Source organism: Euleptes europaea, chromosome 15 (genome assembly GCF_029931775.1).
Source record: "Euleptes europaea isolate rEulEur1 chromosome 15, rEulEur1.hap1, whole genome shotgun sequence".
Taxonomy (NCBI): domain Eukaryota; kingdom Metazoa; phylum Chordata; class Lepidosauria; order Squamata; family Sphaerodactylidae; genus Euleptes; species Euleptes europaea.
In genome coordinates, this window is record NC_079326.1 from 42892632 (window position 1) to 42909458 (window position 16827).

The 16827-nt window shown below is 42.5% G+C and overlaps 1 protein-coding gene across 2 annotated transcripts in view; it reads left to right on the forward strand.

Moving 5' to 3' along the window:
• OSBPL6 (oxysterol binding protein like 6) overlaps positions 1 to 16827 on the forward strand; it is a 67449-nt gene that overhangs the window by 30182 nt on the left and 20440 nt on the right. For both annotated transcript variants that reach the window (XM_056861399.1, XM_056861400.1), the window contains 3 exons: positions 6918 to 7083; positions 10599 to 10729; positions 15287 to 15394. In XM_056861399.1, coding sequence (XP_056717377.1) covers positions 6918 to 7083; positions 10599 to 10729; positions 15287 to 15394 — 405 coding nt within the window. The remainder of the gene's footprint in view (positions 1 to 6917; positions 7084 to 10598; positions 10730 to 15286; positions 15395 to 16827) is intronic.

Genomic DNA, 16827 nt, shown 5'->3' on the forward strand with positions numbered 1-16827 from the left:
TGGTTCTCCTTAAAAAGGCAGAGAAAATCGGCATATAAAAACCAACTCTTCTTCTTCTCCTTCTTCTAAGACTTGTTCAATTTTTTAAGCCATTTCATGCAGAACCTACTTGTTACAGGAAACATAGAGGTGAATTCACTTTAACATTGAGAAACATTCACCATTCAGCCAATGCTGTGATGTTATCATGTTGAGCATTTCTTCACTCCTGCCAGCCAATGATATGGACCAGAGCAGGGAAATCGTAACACAGGATTCTAAAAGTTCTCTCAGCCCGACCTATCTCACAAGTTGTCTGTTGTGTGGAGAGGAAGGAAAGGAGATTGTAAGCCAGTTTAATTCTCCTTAACAGTAGAAAAGAGCAAGAGTCCAGTAGCACTTTAGACTAACAAAATTTCTGGCAGGGTATGAGCTTTCATGAGCCACAGCTCACTTCTTCAGATACCTGAATGAGATGGCGCATCATTGTGATTATGAAGGATACCGCTCTTCAGGTATCTGAAGAAGTGAACTGTGGCTCATGAAAGCTCATACCCTGCCAGAAATTTTATTATTCTTTAAAGTGCTACTGGACTCTTGCTTTATTCTACTGCTAGTGACAGACTAACGTGCCTACCCATCGTGATTCTTGTTCTTCATCTGAAACTTCACTTTCTGCTTGAAAACAGAAGAGGGAAGTGAAGTTTTTACAAAAGGGTTACTGCAGTTGAGAGATCCTGCAGTATGAGTGGCAAACACGCATTCATGACATGCCCATAGCTTTCCCTGACACACCCCTTAAGATAATATTCTAAATGGGACTCAGTTCTGAGTAGACCTGTTTAGGATTTATCTGGCAGAAATTTTCAGTTCCACTGCAGTCATATTTTCACCTTCCTCACCTGAATGAATATTGAAGGAAGTTTTCCTCATACGTACATTGTCACAAAGTATTTCTTTACAAATATAGGATTTTAATTTTGTATTTTTTTAAAAAAAATCAGTCTCTGTTTTGATCCACAGTTGTCATATTAAACTAATGCTCTCTAGCCTGCCACTGTACTTCAGATGTTCTGCATAATGTTTACCAGGTAGCCTGAAATATAAGAAACTAATGATTTCTTCCAGAGCAAATTACAAACTGAACTTGGTTCCTGTAAATGGTTATCCAAAGGACAAAATTCAAGTCCACTAGCATCCTAAATAGTATTTTCTAGGTATAGGTTTTCATGGGTTCAGCCCCTTCATCAGATACAAACAGAATGAAGACCCATCAGCCCTTACCGTATTTTTTCGCTCCATAGCACACACCTGACCATAACGCCCCCCCACAGCTGGCCGTCGGGGCGGGGAAAGCGGGCTCGCGCTGGAACGTGAGCCGGCTCTGTGTGACCCGCTCGCCTCCCAGCTGGCCGTTGGGGCGGGGAAAGCCGGCTCTGTGCACCCCGCCCGCCTCCCAGCTGGGAGGCGGGCGGGGAAAGCCGGCTCGCGTCATTTCAGCGCTCCCAGCTGGCTCTGTGCACCCCGCCCGGCGCACAGAGCCGGCTGGGAGCGCTGGAACGGGGCGCACAGAGCCGTCTCACGTCGTTTCAGCGCGCCCAGCCGGCTCTGTGCGCACATTCGCTCCATAACACGCACAGACATTTCCCCTCCCTTTTGAGGAGGAAAAAAGTGTGTGTTATGGAGCGAAAAAATACGGTATATCCGGATCAGAAGATGGGAGGGGTGTTACAAAGTAGGACCAGTGGGAGTCAGGATGCCTTGTGCTCTTGCGGTTAGAAAGAAATTAGTTTTGCATTATCGCCATAGTATGCCTTTAATCTGTGTAAAAATATCATCTGCCTTATATTCCGTTGTTTTTACTCAATACTGGGAAGCAAAGTTGAAATGCACATCACCTGTGCATGGTAGTAGAAATCTCTCCCAGCGTTTCACAGTTTTTAAACACAAATGAAGTAGACATAGGCTGTTCCCCTCCCCCAATACCAATAAGATCAGTTAAGATAATTTAATATTTGTATTAATGTAGGCCCTTTTTTTTTTTTTGGTAAATGTATGAATGTGGACTGGGATTCAAAGAGCCTCTTAGACTTTGTGGGCACAGTGGTGTTTCCTTTGCTTTTATTTTTTTTCAGACAAGTTCCTTGTGCAATAAGGCTACTTCCAGAGGCTTTTAACGAAGGAGATTCAGAGGCTCCGTTTCATGTGTGGAAGCTCTCCTGTGCATATCTTTGGATCTTTGTAGAAACCAGTGGCCACTGCAGTAGAATATATTTGGAGCAGAAGGGCTGTCCTTGAAAATAACTCTGCATGAGTAGGCTGAAGGATAGACTGCATGGATGCATTGAATCCTCTCCTTGCCTCCTCGTGCCTCACTGATAGCAGTTTCTTTGTGAGGGCTGAGTTTTAGGACCCAGTGTCAACACAAAGGGAACAAGTGCCCATGAGGCCCTAGCTACGATTGAAGGAGCCTTCCTCCACAGCTGAGTTTTCCAAACTCATTTTTAAAGGATAACCAAACTTAAGAAGAGCCCTGCTGGACCAAACTAGTGGTCTGTCTAGTCCAGGGCTTCCCAACCTTTTTGAGGCTGCAGAGACTTTTGGGATTTTTAAGGGGGTAGTGAGTGACCTGGATGGCCCTGACCTGGATGGCCCAGGCTAGCCTGATCTTGTCAGATCTCAGAAGCTAAGCAGGGTCAGCCCTGGTTAGTATTTGGATGGGAGACCTCCAAGGAATACCTGGGTTGCTGTGCAGAGGAAGGCATTGGCAAACCACCTCTGATAGTCTCTTGCCATGAAAACCCCAAAAGGGGTCGCCGTAAGTCGGCTGCGACTTGACGGCACTTTACACACATACTCACACAGTGAGTGCCACCCCAAAATGGCTGCAACAGGAGGTGGAGCCAAATCCAAAATGGCTGCCTTCAGATGCACAGCTAAATGCAACACTTCCCCTTTTGCACCTCCTGGAATCAAGGAAATCCTAAAAGGGGAATGGAACCACACACAGATTAAGGAAAGCCCAGGGGCTTACCAGCCATCTTGATCCTCCAGTGGAAAACCCTTTCATTTGAGTGAGGGAAGCCAATAACAAGTCCTGCTTTGCATTGGCTCCACTCACTTTCTGAAAAGCTTGATGGGTACCAAGGTAAGTACTGGTAGGTACCGTGGTCCCTGCGGGCACCATATTTGGGAATTCTGGTCTAGTCCAACAGCCTGTTTCTCACAGTGGACAATCCGTTGCTTTGGAGGGCCAACAGGCAGGGCGCAGAAACGAAGGCCTTCCCTGGTGTTGCCTCCTAGCACTGGTATTCTAAAGTTTACTGCCTCTGAATGGAGAGGTTCCTTTCAGTCGCTATGGGTAGTATCCATTGCTGTTCAGCTGCTTATAGGTTCTACTCCGAACTACCTTGCACAGAGCTTTGGTAAATGTTGCTCTTGTTGGTTTCAACCACTGTAATGCTAGTGAAGGCAAAATGTAGTGTTTGAGTGAAAAGCTTGAGATCTGAGAATGTTTTCCCAAAGGAAAAGTCTAAGGGACTTTTAAAAGAGGTGGTATTGATTTAGTGTAAGAATTCTGTTGCTTTGTACTGGCGGAGATCGAGGAGTACCCCTCAGGAAAGGAACATGTTCTTTGATTTTTGTTATTGTTTTACACAACCTGTAAAAATACCTTTTTTTTCAATCCAGCTTTAATTCAGGTTTAAATTTATAATAGAAGAGTATAAGTATTTTGTGGACATTATTCCTGGAGAACCACTGCAAATTCATGAAGCAAGTGTAGCTGTAGCAAACATGTATGTGTAAAGTTGTGTCATCGCTCACAAAATACGTTTTAGCTGGTAATCAAAACTTCGAGTCGAGTAGTTAACAGGGTCCTTGTCCCTAAAAGGACGGAACCAATAGTGGTTGATATCCAATCACGTGTGCAGGGAACACTGATTCCCCTCCCATGTTTCTCTCTGTTCCTGCATCCCCTTCTAATCCTGGATACCTGGAGCCACAGAAACTCTTGGAGGAATAGCTGTGCAGGTCAGGACACTGTGGGGGTAGAGAGGGGTGAAATTGCTCCTTTTGTGTCTTCCACATTTCCCGCTCCACTGATGGAAGAGGAGGTAACTTCATTTCCTTTTCCTGCCTTCTTTCACAGCCCCAAACCTGCATGGCTATTCTGCTTCATGGGTCCCTCAACCCCAGGACACATCTTTCCAGGGATCGAAGGGAGTTATTGGAATGGAGAGGAATGGGGGGGAAACGGTTGTACCTTCTATACGCATGTGATTGGATACCAGCCACTGTTTTAAGCCACTTCTCACTGATTCTGGTCATTGAACTTGTTTTTCTTTTGGAGTGTAGAGTTATATGACTTTTAATGCTGGCTGCTGTTTAGGATGTTTTGGAAGCATGTTTAATATATTTTTGTGCTGATTTTTTCAGTTGTTGACATTTAAATGAGCATGGATTTATTCCACCTTTGACTAGCGCTGTAATTCAGCACTTAACTTTGTATTGAAGTGCCAAAGTGGGTTGCAAGTGCGTTAAACCAGACACGCTTGAGTGTTGGGCTGTAGATAGCACACAAGGTTGTGTACGTTTGCTTTGCCTGCATGTGTGCTGTAGAATAGTAATATATATGTGTGTGTAAATTTTTAAAGCACCATTGATGTATGTGCGTGTGCATGAGTAGATTTATTTTAGATGTATGTGATGTACGCCTCTATTAAACTACACAAAGTAAAATATATGTAAAATCCATATACACTTAAGAAGGGATGTACGAATATGCCATGGGGGGGGGGGGTCGCTGTGTTATCCTTGTGAGTCTTTTTTTTAACATATATTTTTATTTTTCATTTCAACATATATATAAACAGAAATTAAAAATAGAAAAATACAGAAATACAAATACAGAAAAATAGAAAATAGCACGGAAAAGTTCTGGGTGGAAATATAAAATGTGATAAAACTACCTCATACACCGCTCTTGTGTGTGTGAAGTGCCGTCAAGTCGCAGCCGACTTATGGCGACCCCTTTTTTTGGGTTTTCATGGCAAGAGACTAACAGAGGTGGTTTTGCCAGTGCCTTCCTCTGCACAACACCCCTGGTATTCCTTGGTGGTCTCCCATCCAAATACTAACCAGGGCTGACCCTGCTTAGCTTCTGAGATCTGACGAGATCAGGCTAGCCTGGGCCATCCAGGTCAGGGCACACTGCTCTTGCTGCTGTGTTAATGTACCTATACAATTCTTCTGATGACTTCACAACAGCATTGAGTCTTTTTTTGTTGTTGTTCACCTATTGGGCTTTTTTGGAAGAAGTTTTATTAATTTCTCACAAGAAAAAACATATAACACAAAAACAACTAAGAAAAGAACACATGCACAATACATTTTAACATCTCAACCTAGACTAACATAACAATGAGTCAACGCACATTTTAACTGGGTGAACATACACATCCTTCTACCATCTCACTATATTCCCTACCCTCCAGTTTTATAACACTCTATCATACATTTTACTGTTTTTCATTAAAATAATTATTTCCCACAAAATAAATGCAATATAATTGGTCTTAAAAGGCTAATCATTATTAGAGCATACTGAGTATCATATCTTCTTATATTGACTTATTTATATTCACTAAATTCTACCGTATTCTATATCTATTAATTAGACAATTTCAATTCAGCTTAAACATAAATGACACAACATAGACATTATATAACTTAAATTTCTTCTTGTTTTGTTCACCTATTGTTTTCCCCAGTTTGTTTGGGGCTTTCAAAGCACCGTTTGTATGCTATTGAGACAAAAACAGGTATCCACGTGAACGGTAATAATCTTATCAAATTCTTTTATACTATGGTTAAAAAAGAAGGAAACTGCAGTTTCATCCCAAGCAGGAAGAACCTATGTTAGAAACTATGATTTTTTAATTGGAAGTGTGTTTGTGATATTTGGTGACATCCCTACACTTAATGTATATGCAAAAATAATAATAATTAAAAACAGTAATGAGAAGTAGAGATGACATAACAAATTGGAGTCATAGTTCAAGAGATAACCTAACTTTTTAGTTTTTTCTATGAATTCTGAAGATAAGTACACTTAAGAAAACTAGTCTTTTTGGATTAAAAGAGAAATGTCCACAGAGAGACTGTAAAGCTTCATGCAGTGTAATTTGTAGATGTACTAATGTGTTGGATTTAATATTGATTTCCTGATGTGCTTTCCTAAATCTGTTATGAATTTCTCTTTGGAGATGTTTAGCTGATTTTTTTTGATTTTTTTTTTGGTAGCAGAACTAGTGCCTTTTAAATTTGACCCTCGGTCCACTCACACATTCTTCATACAAGTATGAAAGGGCCAGACTGCACATTAAACAAAAAATCTCACTCATGAAAGGCCACCCTTCACTTTTCTGCTTTCCTCTGAATGGTTCTAGAACATATTTTATACTCACGCTTGAAAGTCCATTATTCCATCCTCCCCATGCAATGTTTGATTACATTTTGCCTTACATCAAGATGCTTTTGGTTTCTCATGTTATTAACTATGAGTAGGATCCAGTGAATCCTGTCCTCCAACAGAGAAAGCCTTACTCTGACACAAGGCTTTCCAGTTAATGGGAAAGAGCTGCTTGATGGCTGTATGTGTGTGAATTGAAACATTTTTAGTCTTGTAGACCCTAAGGGCAATACAAATTGATATTCAACGTGCATCATCATTGGTTTGCGAGGAAGAAACCTGATTTTGGTGGCCCCATCAAAATAAGCAGAACTCTTTCTGCAAAGGGGGGGGGGAAATACCCGTGTCTTGGGTGAATGTGCAAACATTAAGGATCAGGATAACATGAGAAATGCCTTATGGTGACATTCCTGATGTGCCACGGAGGAAAGATGCAGTCGCATGTATCTGTTGCTTCTCAATTTAGGTTCCTTTCAGTGCTACAATGTCTCCCGTACGCCTGCATTCCTCCAATCCTAACCTTTGTGCAGACATCGAATTTCAGACTCCTCCAAGCCATGTATCTGACCCCCTGGAAAGCTCCATGGACTACATAAAACTTCAAGAAGAGTTTTGCCTCATGGCACAGAAAGGTAATTGCAATGTGTGCAAACTGCATCCCACCGGATATAACCTTTAATGCACTGAGTTTTGCCCAGAGCTGTGTGTATATGTATGTATGTGATCTGTGGGTTGACTTGTTTCGTTTACAGAGGAAGGAAAAGAAGAGGTTGAATGGGACATTTACTGAGGATTTCTTTTTCATTCTTTTCTGGTTCCTAAGAAAGAACCTTTGTGTTCAAAATACTTTAGCGACGCGTTTGGGTATCTTTCGCACACAGCCAAAGGGCCATGTGAGAACTGCTTATCCCATGGTGCTCATCCCGCAGCGCTTTGGATTTGTAGGTGAATACCGGAATGGTGTGGGTTGGGGATGATTGCTTGCGTCTTTTCCACTTGTTTGGCAGATGCCAAGTATGAATACAGTCGGGGTTTCTGAAGCTTTTTAAAACATGAGAGAACCTTGTCAGCTCTTACCGTTTTTGTGTCAGATACAAAGGATAAATCTAATGGCACTTAAGCCCATTATGACACAGTGCCATTTAATTTATTACACAGCAGTAAACATTTTCAAAAATCGCCTGCTGCTAAGAAGTGTGGGGTACAGTGTAGCATGCTGACACACTTGAACAGCAGAATAGAAACAACTTCCCATAGTATCAGTCTTCATACAGCCTTCATACATCCTGGCTCAGCATGTGTAGAGCCTCCTCCAGGTTTACCAGGAATGTGTGGATTATATCCTGATATTTTTGAAAAACGGGCAGAAACTTTCTGTCAGTGCTGTTCTTGAACAGAGTATGAGCAGCAGAGGAAGAAGAAGGCAGTAAAGGTCTCCTCCCAGAACATCCTCTTATAGCCAATAGCGAAGTCTGCCCTGATGGGCAGATACTTAAATCCACGGATTGGGGCCATTTACACAGAAGTAAAAAAAATTCAACAAACTTCAGGGACCCCCCAGGCTTGTGCAAAAATCTGAGCCCTTTTAAAAAATGGATGGTATTTTTTTAATCCCCCACAACATTTGCGCACATAATGCACCACAGCTGCCTGGGCAACATCCACCCTCATCATTGAGCAGGCAAGTGAGCATCTGCCTCTGCTCTATAAAGCTGCCATGTGGAGAAAATTACATTTCTGTTATCTGATATTGATGCACATGCATCATATAGAGCAGGGGTGTTGAACTCAATTGTTACGAGGGCTGGATATGACAAATGCCACTTGGTCGGGCCAAGCCATACCTTGCCAGCCCAGATCGAGAGTGGGGTGCATGTGGCTGCCTCGGCTAGCCAGGGGGCCAGATAAGAGCTCTCAAGGGCCTGATCCAGCCCCCGGGCCTTATGTTTGCCACCCCTGATAAAGAGTCTCTTTGTTTGCTTTTGCAGCAAGGAAAAATAAAGTTTAATGTGGTATCGGAAGGAGCAGCTACTTTTAAATTGAAATATTTTAGTATATTCCATTATCTATTTAATATTTTATTTGATAATCCGCTGTATTTGTATTATTGTTTGTTTGTTTGTTTTAGTAAATTGTGATGGCCAATGGCTATATACAATAAAAATTTCTATTCTATAAAGTGCAGTGAAGCTGCCTTGTGGGCAGCCGTACAGGGAAATCGCAGCCACTGTTGTTGAGGCTGCAGAGCAGCCAGCTGCTTGGGGGAGCACATGAACACACATGAAGCTGCCTTCTGCTGAATCAGACCCTTGGGTCCATCCAAGTCAGTATTGTCTACTCAGACCAGCAGCGGCTCTTCAGGGTCTCAGGCAGAGGTCTTTCACATCACCTACTTGCCTAGTCCCTTTGAGTGGAGGTGCCGGGGATTGAACCTGGGACCTTCTGCATGCCAAGCAGATGCTCTACCACTGAGCCACTGCTGTTTTTGAGGAGAGAGAAGAGTCGGGGAGAGCGGCTCAGGCGATGCTGATAGAGATGGCTGGGTGGGTGAGAAGAAATTTCCTTGCCTAGCCACCTGCCTGCAGTGCTGTCACCTCAATTGTGGCTCTCAGTATCGGAGGGGAGAGTTGAGGAGGGCGGCTCAGGCAACGCCATGGGAGGCAACCCAGTGAAGGTTTTTCTAACTGCAGAAGGAGGGCTGAGAGATGTGGGTTTTGTCATTCATAAAGCAGCTACTTGTTTACATAAAGGTAAAGGTCCCCTGTGCAAGCACCGGGTCATTCTTGACCCATGGGGTGATGTCACATCCTGACATTTTCTAGACAGACTTTATTTACAGTGGTTTGCCATTGCCTTCCCCAGTCATCTTCCCTTTACCCCCAGCAAGCTGGGTACTCATTTTACCGACCTCGGAAGGATGGAAGGCTGAGTCAACCTTGAGTCGGCTACCTGAAACCGACTTCCGTTGGGATCGAACTCAGGTCATGAGCAGAGCTTTGGACTGCAATACTGCAGTTTACCACTCTGCGCCACGGGGCTCCTACTTGTTTACATACGCATAGTTAAATTGTGGAACTCCCTGCCCCAGGATGTGGTGATGGCTGCCAACTTTTAAGGGCTTTAAGAGGGGAGTGGGCATGTTCATGGAGGAGAGAGGTATTCATAGCTACTAGTAAAAATGGATACTAGTCATGAGGCATACCTATTCTCTCCAGGACCAGATAAGCATGCCTATTATATTAGGTGCTGTGGAACACAGGTAGGACACTGCTGCTGCAGTCGTCTTGTTTGTGGGCTTCCTAGAGGCACCTGATTGGCCACTGTGTGAACAGACTGCTGGACTTGATGGACCATGGTCTGATCCAGCATGGCCTTCCTTATGTTCTTACGTTTTTGTGTACATTGCAAAGAAATGTGACATGCAGGCAGTTTTACACAGCTTATTTTGCCTGTCTCAGTCTGTACCCAAAAATAGTTAATGAAAATGCCATAGGGAAAACCTGCCACTGATTACTTCCCTTTTAAAATGGTTGCCTAATCAAAGGAGCTGTTTGAAGATCAAAGTAACCTCTCCTTATTAATGCAGCGTTACAGGAACAGTCATACTTATTAGTCTTTTATTTAAAGACAGAAGTTAAGAGCGGATTCTCCATTAGGTAAAGGGATTGTGTACTTGGATGGGAGACCACCAAGGAATACTAGGGTCGGTATGCAGAGGAAGGCACTGGCCAACCGCCTCTGTTAGTCTCTTGCCTTGAAAAAACTACTGGGTCGCCAGAGGTCGGCTGCGACTTGACGGCACTTTTCACACACACGCAAAGGGATTGTGTACATTTTTGTCATATGTGAGTACAAAAATTGTAGCAGGTATACACAACCCATGGTAGTCCTAATTGTGGGTGCTCAAAAGAGGTTAGGCAAAGTTTGGAAAGTCTTCATCTCAGTTATTTTCGTCTGTAATAATAATCAGAAACACTATTACTTCCTTGTAATAGCCAAGGTGAGATTTGAATCAGGGACTTATAGCCTCAATGCTGTGCCAGCTTTTCTCTGCAGTCTTGAAATCTCATGCTGGCAGCAGGTCTCCTGAACAGCATGCAAAGTGCTGTGAACACAACAAGCAAAGGCATTTCTTCTTTCCTTCCAGTGCACTCTCTTCTGAAGTCCGCCTTCAACAGCATAGCGATAGAAAAGGAGAAACTTAAGCAGATGGTGTCGGAACAAGATTTCACAGGACACAACACGCAGCTCACTCGTCTCCGACAGTCGCTCTCTCAGGTATCCTTTGCATGTGTGCAAATTATTTTGAAAATGTCCATAATAAATATTTGATTTTTGCATTTCTTGGCCACCGTGGCAGCTTACAACAAATTTAAAATATGATCTATCATTTTAAATTATAGCATTAAACCAAACAAAAGCATTAAATCACATGAACACATGAAGCTGCCTTATACTGAATCAGACACTTGGTCCATCAAAGTCAGTATTGTCTACTCAGACTGGCAGCAGTTCTCCAGGGTCTCAGGCAGAGGTCTTTCACATCACCTATTTGCCTAGTCCCTTTAACTGGAGATGCCAGGGATTGAACCTTGGGCCTTCTGCATGCCAAGCAGATGCTCTACCACTGAGCCACGGCCCCTCCCCAAATCATAAAACAATTTTAAGAGAGTAAATGACAGAAGAACAGCATAGAAACCAAGGGAACTAAAATCAACATAAAAACAAGAATCAGTTGAATATAACAACTAGGGATAAAACACAGGGCAGGTAAAAACAGGTTGTACATTGGCCAGGAAGAAAAATTGATTAGAAATTATATAATAAAATCTGATAATAGTAATGAATTACTATTTGATTTTACCTCACATTTTTGCACATATCGGAAGGATAAAATAAATCCTGTGTAGCAACTTGAAAACACCATTTAAACTGGAAGTATATTGACTTCAGTTAGAACAGAAGAGTTAAATGGTTAACATTAATTCATTACATGCTTTGGTAAAAGAAATTCTGACTTTAAAAAAAAGTTGAATAAAATTTCAGAAATGAGTACAGTTCTTATGGGGCTCTGCTACTGGTGAGCTTGGACTATTTATTTAGACATATAGCCCTGTACCAAGACTCTATAAAAAATAACTCAGTTTTCTTTGGTTTTGTGTTTAGTTGTCTCTGATATATTAGGAGTGCCAGTGTTGTGGATAAGGTGTAGGACTAGGACCTGGGGTTCAAATCCCCACTTGCGCCATGGAAGCTTGGTGGGTGACTTTGGGTCAGTCACACACTCTCAGCCCCGACCCTGGCAAGTATTTGGATGGGAGACCTCCAAGGAATACCAGGGTCGTGATGCGGAGGCAGGCAATGGCAAACCATCTCCAAATGTCTCTTGCCTTGAAAACCCTTCAGGATTGCACAAGTCAGCTGTCATTTGACAGCAAAACTGAACTTGTTAATCAAATAAAAGATTAATATAACCTGTTTGTCCCACTTCCCAGAGTTGGACTTCAGGCATTTTGTTGCTCCTCCCATTGTACTACTTTTATAATTGTAAGGTGAACAATACAAATTGCTTACTTGATGGTTTTGTGGTCCAGGGTATCCAACATTGTGAGAAGTCAACCGCCTTATTCGTGTGAGGGCGAAACTGGATATAACCAAGTGGGATCTTGCCTGTGGGCATTGAAATTTCCTCGACTTCATGAAAGACATGTAACATCATTAGCATGCTTCCCAATCTCCGTCAGACTGACAACCTGTGTTCTTTACCTGGAAAGATGCTAAGGAGAGAGGAATCACGTGTCATTGCTCTTTCTGTCTTGTCTTGCCTTGTGCCCTACTTTCTGCCAACCAGGGTACTCATAGCATCTTGAACACATGAACACATGAAGCTGCCTTATACTGAATCAGACCCTTGGTCCATCAAAGTGAATATTGTCTACTCAGACTGTCAGCAGCTCTCCAGGGTCTCAGGCAGAGGTCTTTCACATCACCTACTTGCCTACTCCCTTTAACTGGAGATGCCTGGGGTCTTCTGCAGGCCAAGCAGATGCTCTACCACTGAGCCACGGCCCCTCCCCTTAAAAAATATCAAGGATCTTACAGTGTAAGCTTAAACAGAGTCACACACATGAAGCTGCCTTATACTGAATTAGACCCTTAGTCCATCAAAGTCAGTATCGTCTACTCAGACGGGCAGCAGCTCTCCAGGGTCTCAGGCAGAGGTCTTTCACATCACCTACCTGCCTAGTCCCTTTTAATTGGAGACGCCAGGGATTGAACCTGCATGCCAAGCAGTTTCTCTACCACTGAGCCACAGCCCCTCCCCAGTATGTTACTCTGACAGTAACATCTTTGCACACGAGTGTCCTCTCCTCGTCTAATGTCTGAGTCTGAGGCAAACACAATGACATCGTCCAACTTGTTAGTTACTCAGTTTTTCCAAAATATAAACAGCATCTGTAACCATATGTAAATTCAGGATTCTCCAAACAGCTGACTGGATTGAACTAAACTAAATTGTCAAGGGCATTGTTTCTTTCCTCACTGTTCTTATTTGTAAAACTTTATCGACTAAAGGATTTAGCTACTGGTGTATTGTTTGTATTCCAACATCTGTTAATGATAGTCTGTTGGTTTGCCTCTGTTTCATAGTCTTGTGCTCATCTGCTTCATGTGGAGTGATTTGTCCTCCTTGTTTGTTACCTAAAACTATGACTCCTTCTTGGTCTTCTGCCACGTACAAATCTTTCTTTTCTTGAAGAAAAAATAAATGGAAAAAGTTGCCCTTGTTTCATATATATGAACTATGCTAAACTTCCATAGCATTTTATTCTCCTGTCTCTTTATGATCTGTTTATTTGCACCTTAAAATTCCATGATTCCCTTTCTGGCTTTTTCACTTGCTAGTGCGCTGTTTTTGCAACCAGAAAAGAATCTTTAAGTTAGCATGCGTGATGTTATCTTGGTTAAGCTGGTGTATCTTCTGCTGATGTAGAGTGGGAATTGGTCTCTAATACATTAAGCCTGCCCAGTGTTTTTTTTTAACTGAATCATCAGACATGATAGATTGGATCCCGTTGATCATTTCTTTGTGTTCAAGGTGGGAGGGATTTTCACTGATATCCCCCTCTCACAGCAGATATCTGTCACCCCCCTGAAACTCTTCCTCTGTTCCCCAAGAGTAGCATTTCAGGGGCATTTGAGGCTTCAGCAGGAGGGGAGGCAGAGAAGTTGCACTCTGTCCTTCTGTCATCAGAGATTTTCAACGGGATCCAAGCCAATATGTGCAATTTACATTAATTGTTCCCCTTGCTACAAATCTGCAGCACTGGGCTTTCCAAGTTGGGGTCTTTTTTTACTTGCAATGAACTAAGGCTTATTTAGCATGCTAATTGTTGCTTTTGCATTTCGCCCTGCCTTCTGGTGATTAATTGGGGAGGTATGAAGTATTTTTACAATCCTCCATAAGAGCTTCCTTTATGCCAACACTATGGAATGATAATGCTATTGACAATAACCATAGTATGGTATTGATATATTAATGGGCATAATCCATCAGTATATTAATATCGTTTGTGTCCTGTGAACTGCACAATGTATTAGAGAGAACTTGCAGGGTAAACGTAAATAAAATGTAATGGCTGATCTTCACTTTACTTTCTGAACTCAGATACAGACAGTGATCAGGTTCACAGCCATTTGTTGTGAATGGTATCTGCATTTAAATGGCCAGGTTCCCCTGTAGCAAACACAGTTCATTCTTCCGTTCCTTGTCTTATAAGATGTTTAGCCCGGTCCTATTCATGAGTTCAGTATGAACTACTCCAAAATGTAATTTTCATATATAGTATTATGCTATTAGGATCTAACTGGGCATGATGTAGGAAATGGACAAGTTGTTTCTCAGCTATTTTTAACTGAAGTGCAGCTAGGAGAGGGTTGTGTATTTGACTGGTGCTTCATTGTGTGCCTGTATACTTAACCCTTCCCTGTAGCACAGGTGAAAAGATAATGGGGACGCCTTATCTTTTCTCCACAGGAGGGAAAACAGCCAGAATGAATGTCATTCAGATAGGGGGGGAAAAGGATTAGGCTTCCTATACCCTCTGCTGCTCTTCTAAACATAATTACATTTCAGGTTTTGTTTTTGTTTTTTGAGAGCCACCGTGGTATAGTGGTTAAGAGTGGTGGACCTCTAATATGGAGAACCAGGTTTGATTCCCCACTGTTCCACATGAGCGGTGGACTCTAATCTGATGAACCGGGTTAGTTTCCCCACTCCTCCACATGAAGCCTGCTGGGTGACCTTGGTCCAGTCACGGTTTTCTCAGAACTCTCTCAGGCCCACCTACCTCACAAGATGTCTGTTGTGTGGAGAGGAAGGCGATTGTAAGCCAGTTTGAGTCTCCTTAAAGGTAGAGAAAATCGGGATTTGAAAACCAACTCCTCTTCTTTTTAAGTCTGCTAATGCGTCTTCATTATTGCTTGTAGTTTGGCCCTGATGTTAAAGTAGTTAATGAGGTGTACTGCGAATCTCTTGACAGAATTTTCAGCATCTTCACCAACCACTGAATACCAGGATTCGTCGTAATTTTTAAACTAGTTAAAACAGATATGAAGTGTGAAATGTAAATATACCAAAAGGAAACTTCTGGACAGGTCTAATGGTCAGAGGGGACTAAAAAAGGTGTTTATCGCAGAAAAGTTCGGTTCATAGTACTCCACAGAATAGCAATATCGTTCTGGCCAGGATGTAGGTCACAGCAATGGTGTGCCTCTGTTTTCATGCTGTCACGTGCCTTTGAAATTAAATTATTCAATTTTTGTTATTTTAAGGCTCTCAACCAGAATGCTGAACTAAGGAGTCGCTTGAACAGAATACATTCAGAGTCTGTTATTTGTGATCAGGTTGTCAGTGTAAATATTATCCCTAGTCCTGATGAGGTAAGACTTTGGCATTGCTCTAATGGATTTATAACAGTCAAATCCTTCTAATTAGCGCTAATGACTAAATCGTTCTGTTTGGCGAAAGCTGGCAAGTGGGGGGGGGGACGAACTAATTTGAGGTCATTTTCTATTTCCACTCGCAAAAGTAAATGAGCTGTGGCTCCTATGAGATTTCCCCTGAAAAACACTTGTTTCACATCTCTGAGAAGGGGAAGGTTTGGTGTGCTGATGCAAAGAATGGGAATTAGACTAAGGGTCTAGAATTAGACAATATATGAAATGTGAGCTGGGTGTTTCATGTGTGACCCAGGACTCACCTTAAAAACAGTGTGGGGAAGCTAAATCAGCTCCTGAGCATGACATGGCACCTGGAGGGGCTTCACATTCCCCTCCTCTACACAGGAGACACACGGAACCAGCAGCGGCACAAACAGCCACACACATACCCCGTGGCCATTTTTTTCTAACAAGAACATTCAGGGTAGAAGGGAGGAAATGCTGAAGCCCCACCTGCTACCACACTGCCCCCCCCCCACACACTGTATTTAAGGCAAATCCCGGGTCACACATGAAACATGAGTTGGGTTCGGGGTTCTCCCCAGCCTAACTCATGTTTAACTTATTATTTAATCAGACCCTAAGGCGTTTGTATGAAATGGACTGGTTGTGGAGAAGCCTGCGCTATAGATTTTGAAATACGGAAGGGAAACGTTTTAGTCTATGTAGTAACTTTCTGAGCATACCTGTTAATCGATTTAAAGCCTCGGCTATTGAAGTTAAAATTATCACCCCCAATAACAAACTCATAATCAGTAGTAAACTTTTGAAGGGGTTGGTCTTCTTTATCCTCACATAGCAGATGGTTAGCTGTTATGGAGTGTCTTCATTCATGAGAGTTAGGGCTACTTCCGTCTATAGATCACAACTTCCTCGACTCCCACTTTCCGAGGCAACCTGAAATCCTGTTCCTGGGACGTCCCTTCTCCCCCTGGAGCAGGATTGGGGAGGGGGCTTCTTTAGGCTGCCACAAGAGTGGGGAGCTGATAAAGTTGCACTCTGGGCAAAAGTCCTTGCTCCTCAGGAGATGCTGCACTGAAGCCAACCCTTCATTGTCTTTAGTGAGTTAGACAAAGTAAACATTGCTTCAGCCTCAGAAGCACATGAAAAGTTAGTGCTTACATGTCCCATTGAATTGTCTGTGTATTGTCTTTCCATCTGCTAGTGTTCAGAAAGTTTTGAGGTTGCCTTTCCCTCCCTCCCTTTTTTTTCTGCTGTATTTCATTCATTTCACAGTTAACATTAGCATGTGCTTTGCTGGTTATTCCCTTCAACATGAAAACCAAAATTTGTTTCAGCCTCTTTCATTTGAATCCAGTTCTATCGAGTATGAGCTGGAAGAAGGATTTTTACTCAGAATAAAATGGTGTAAG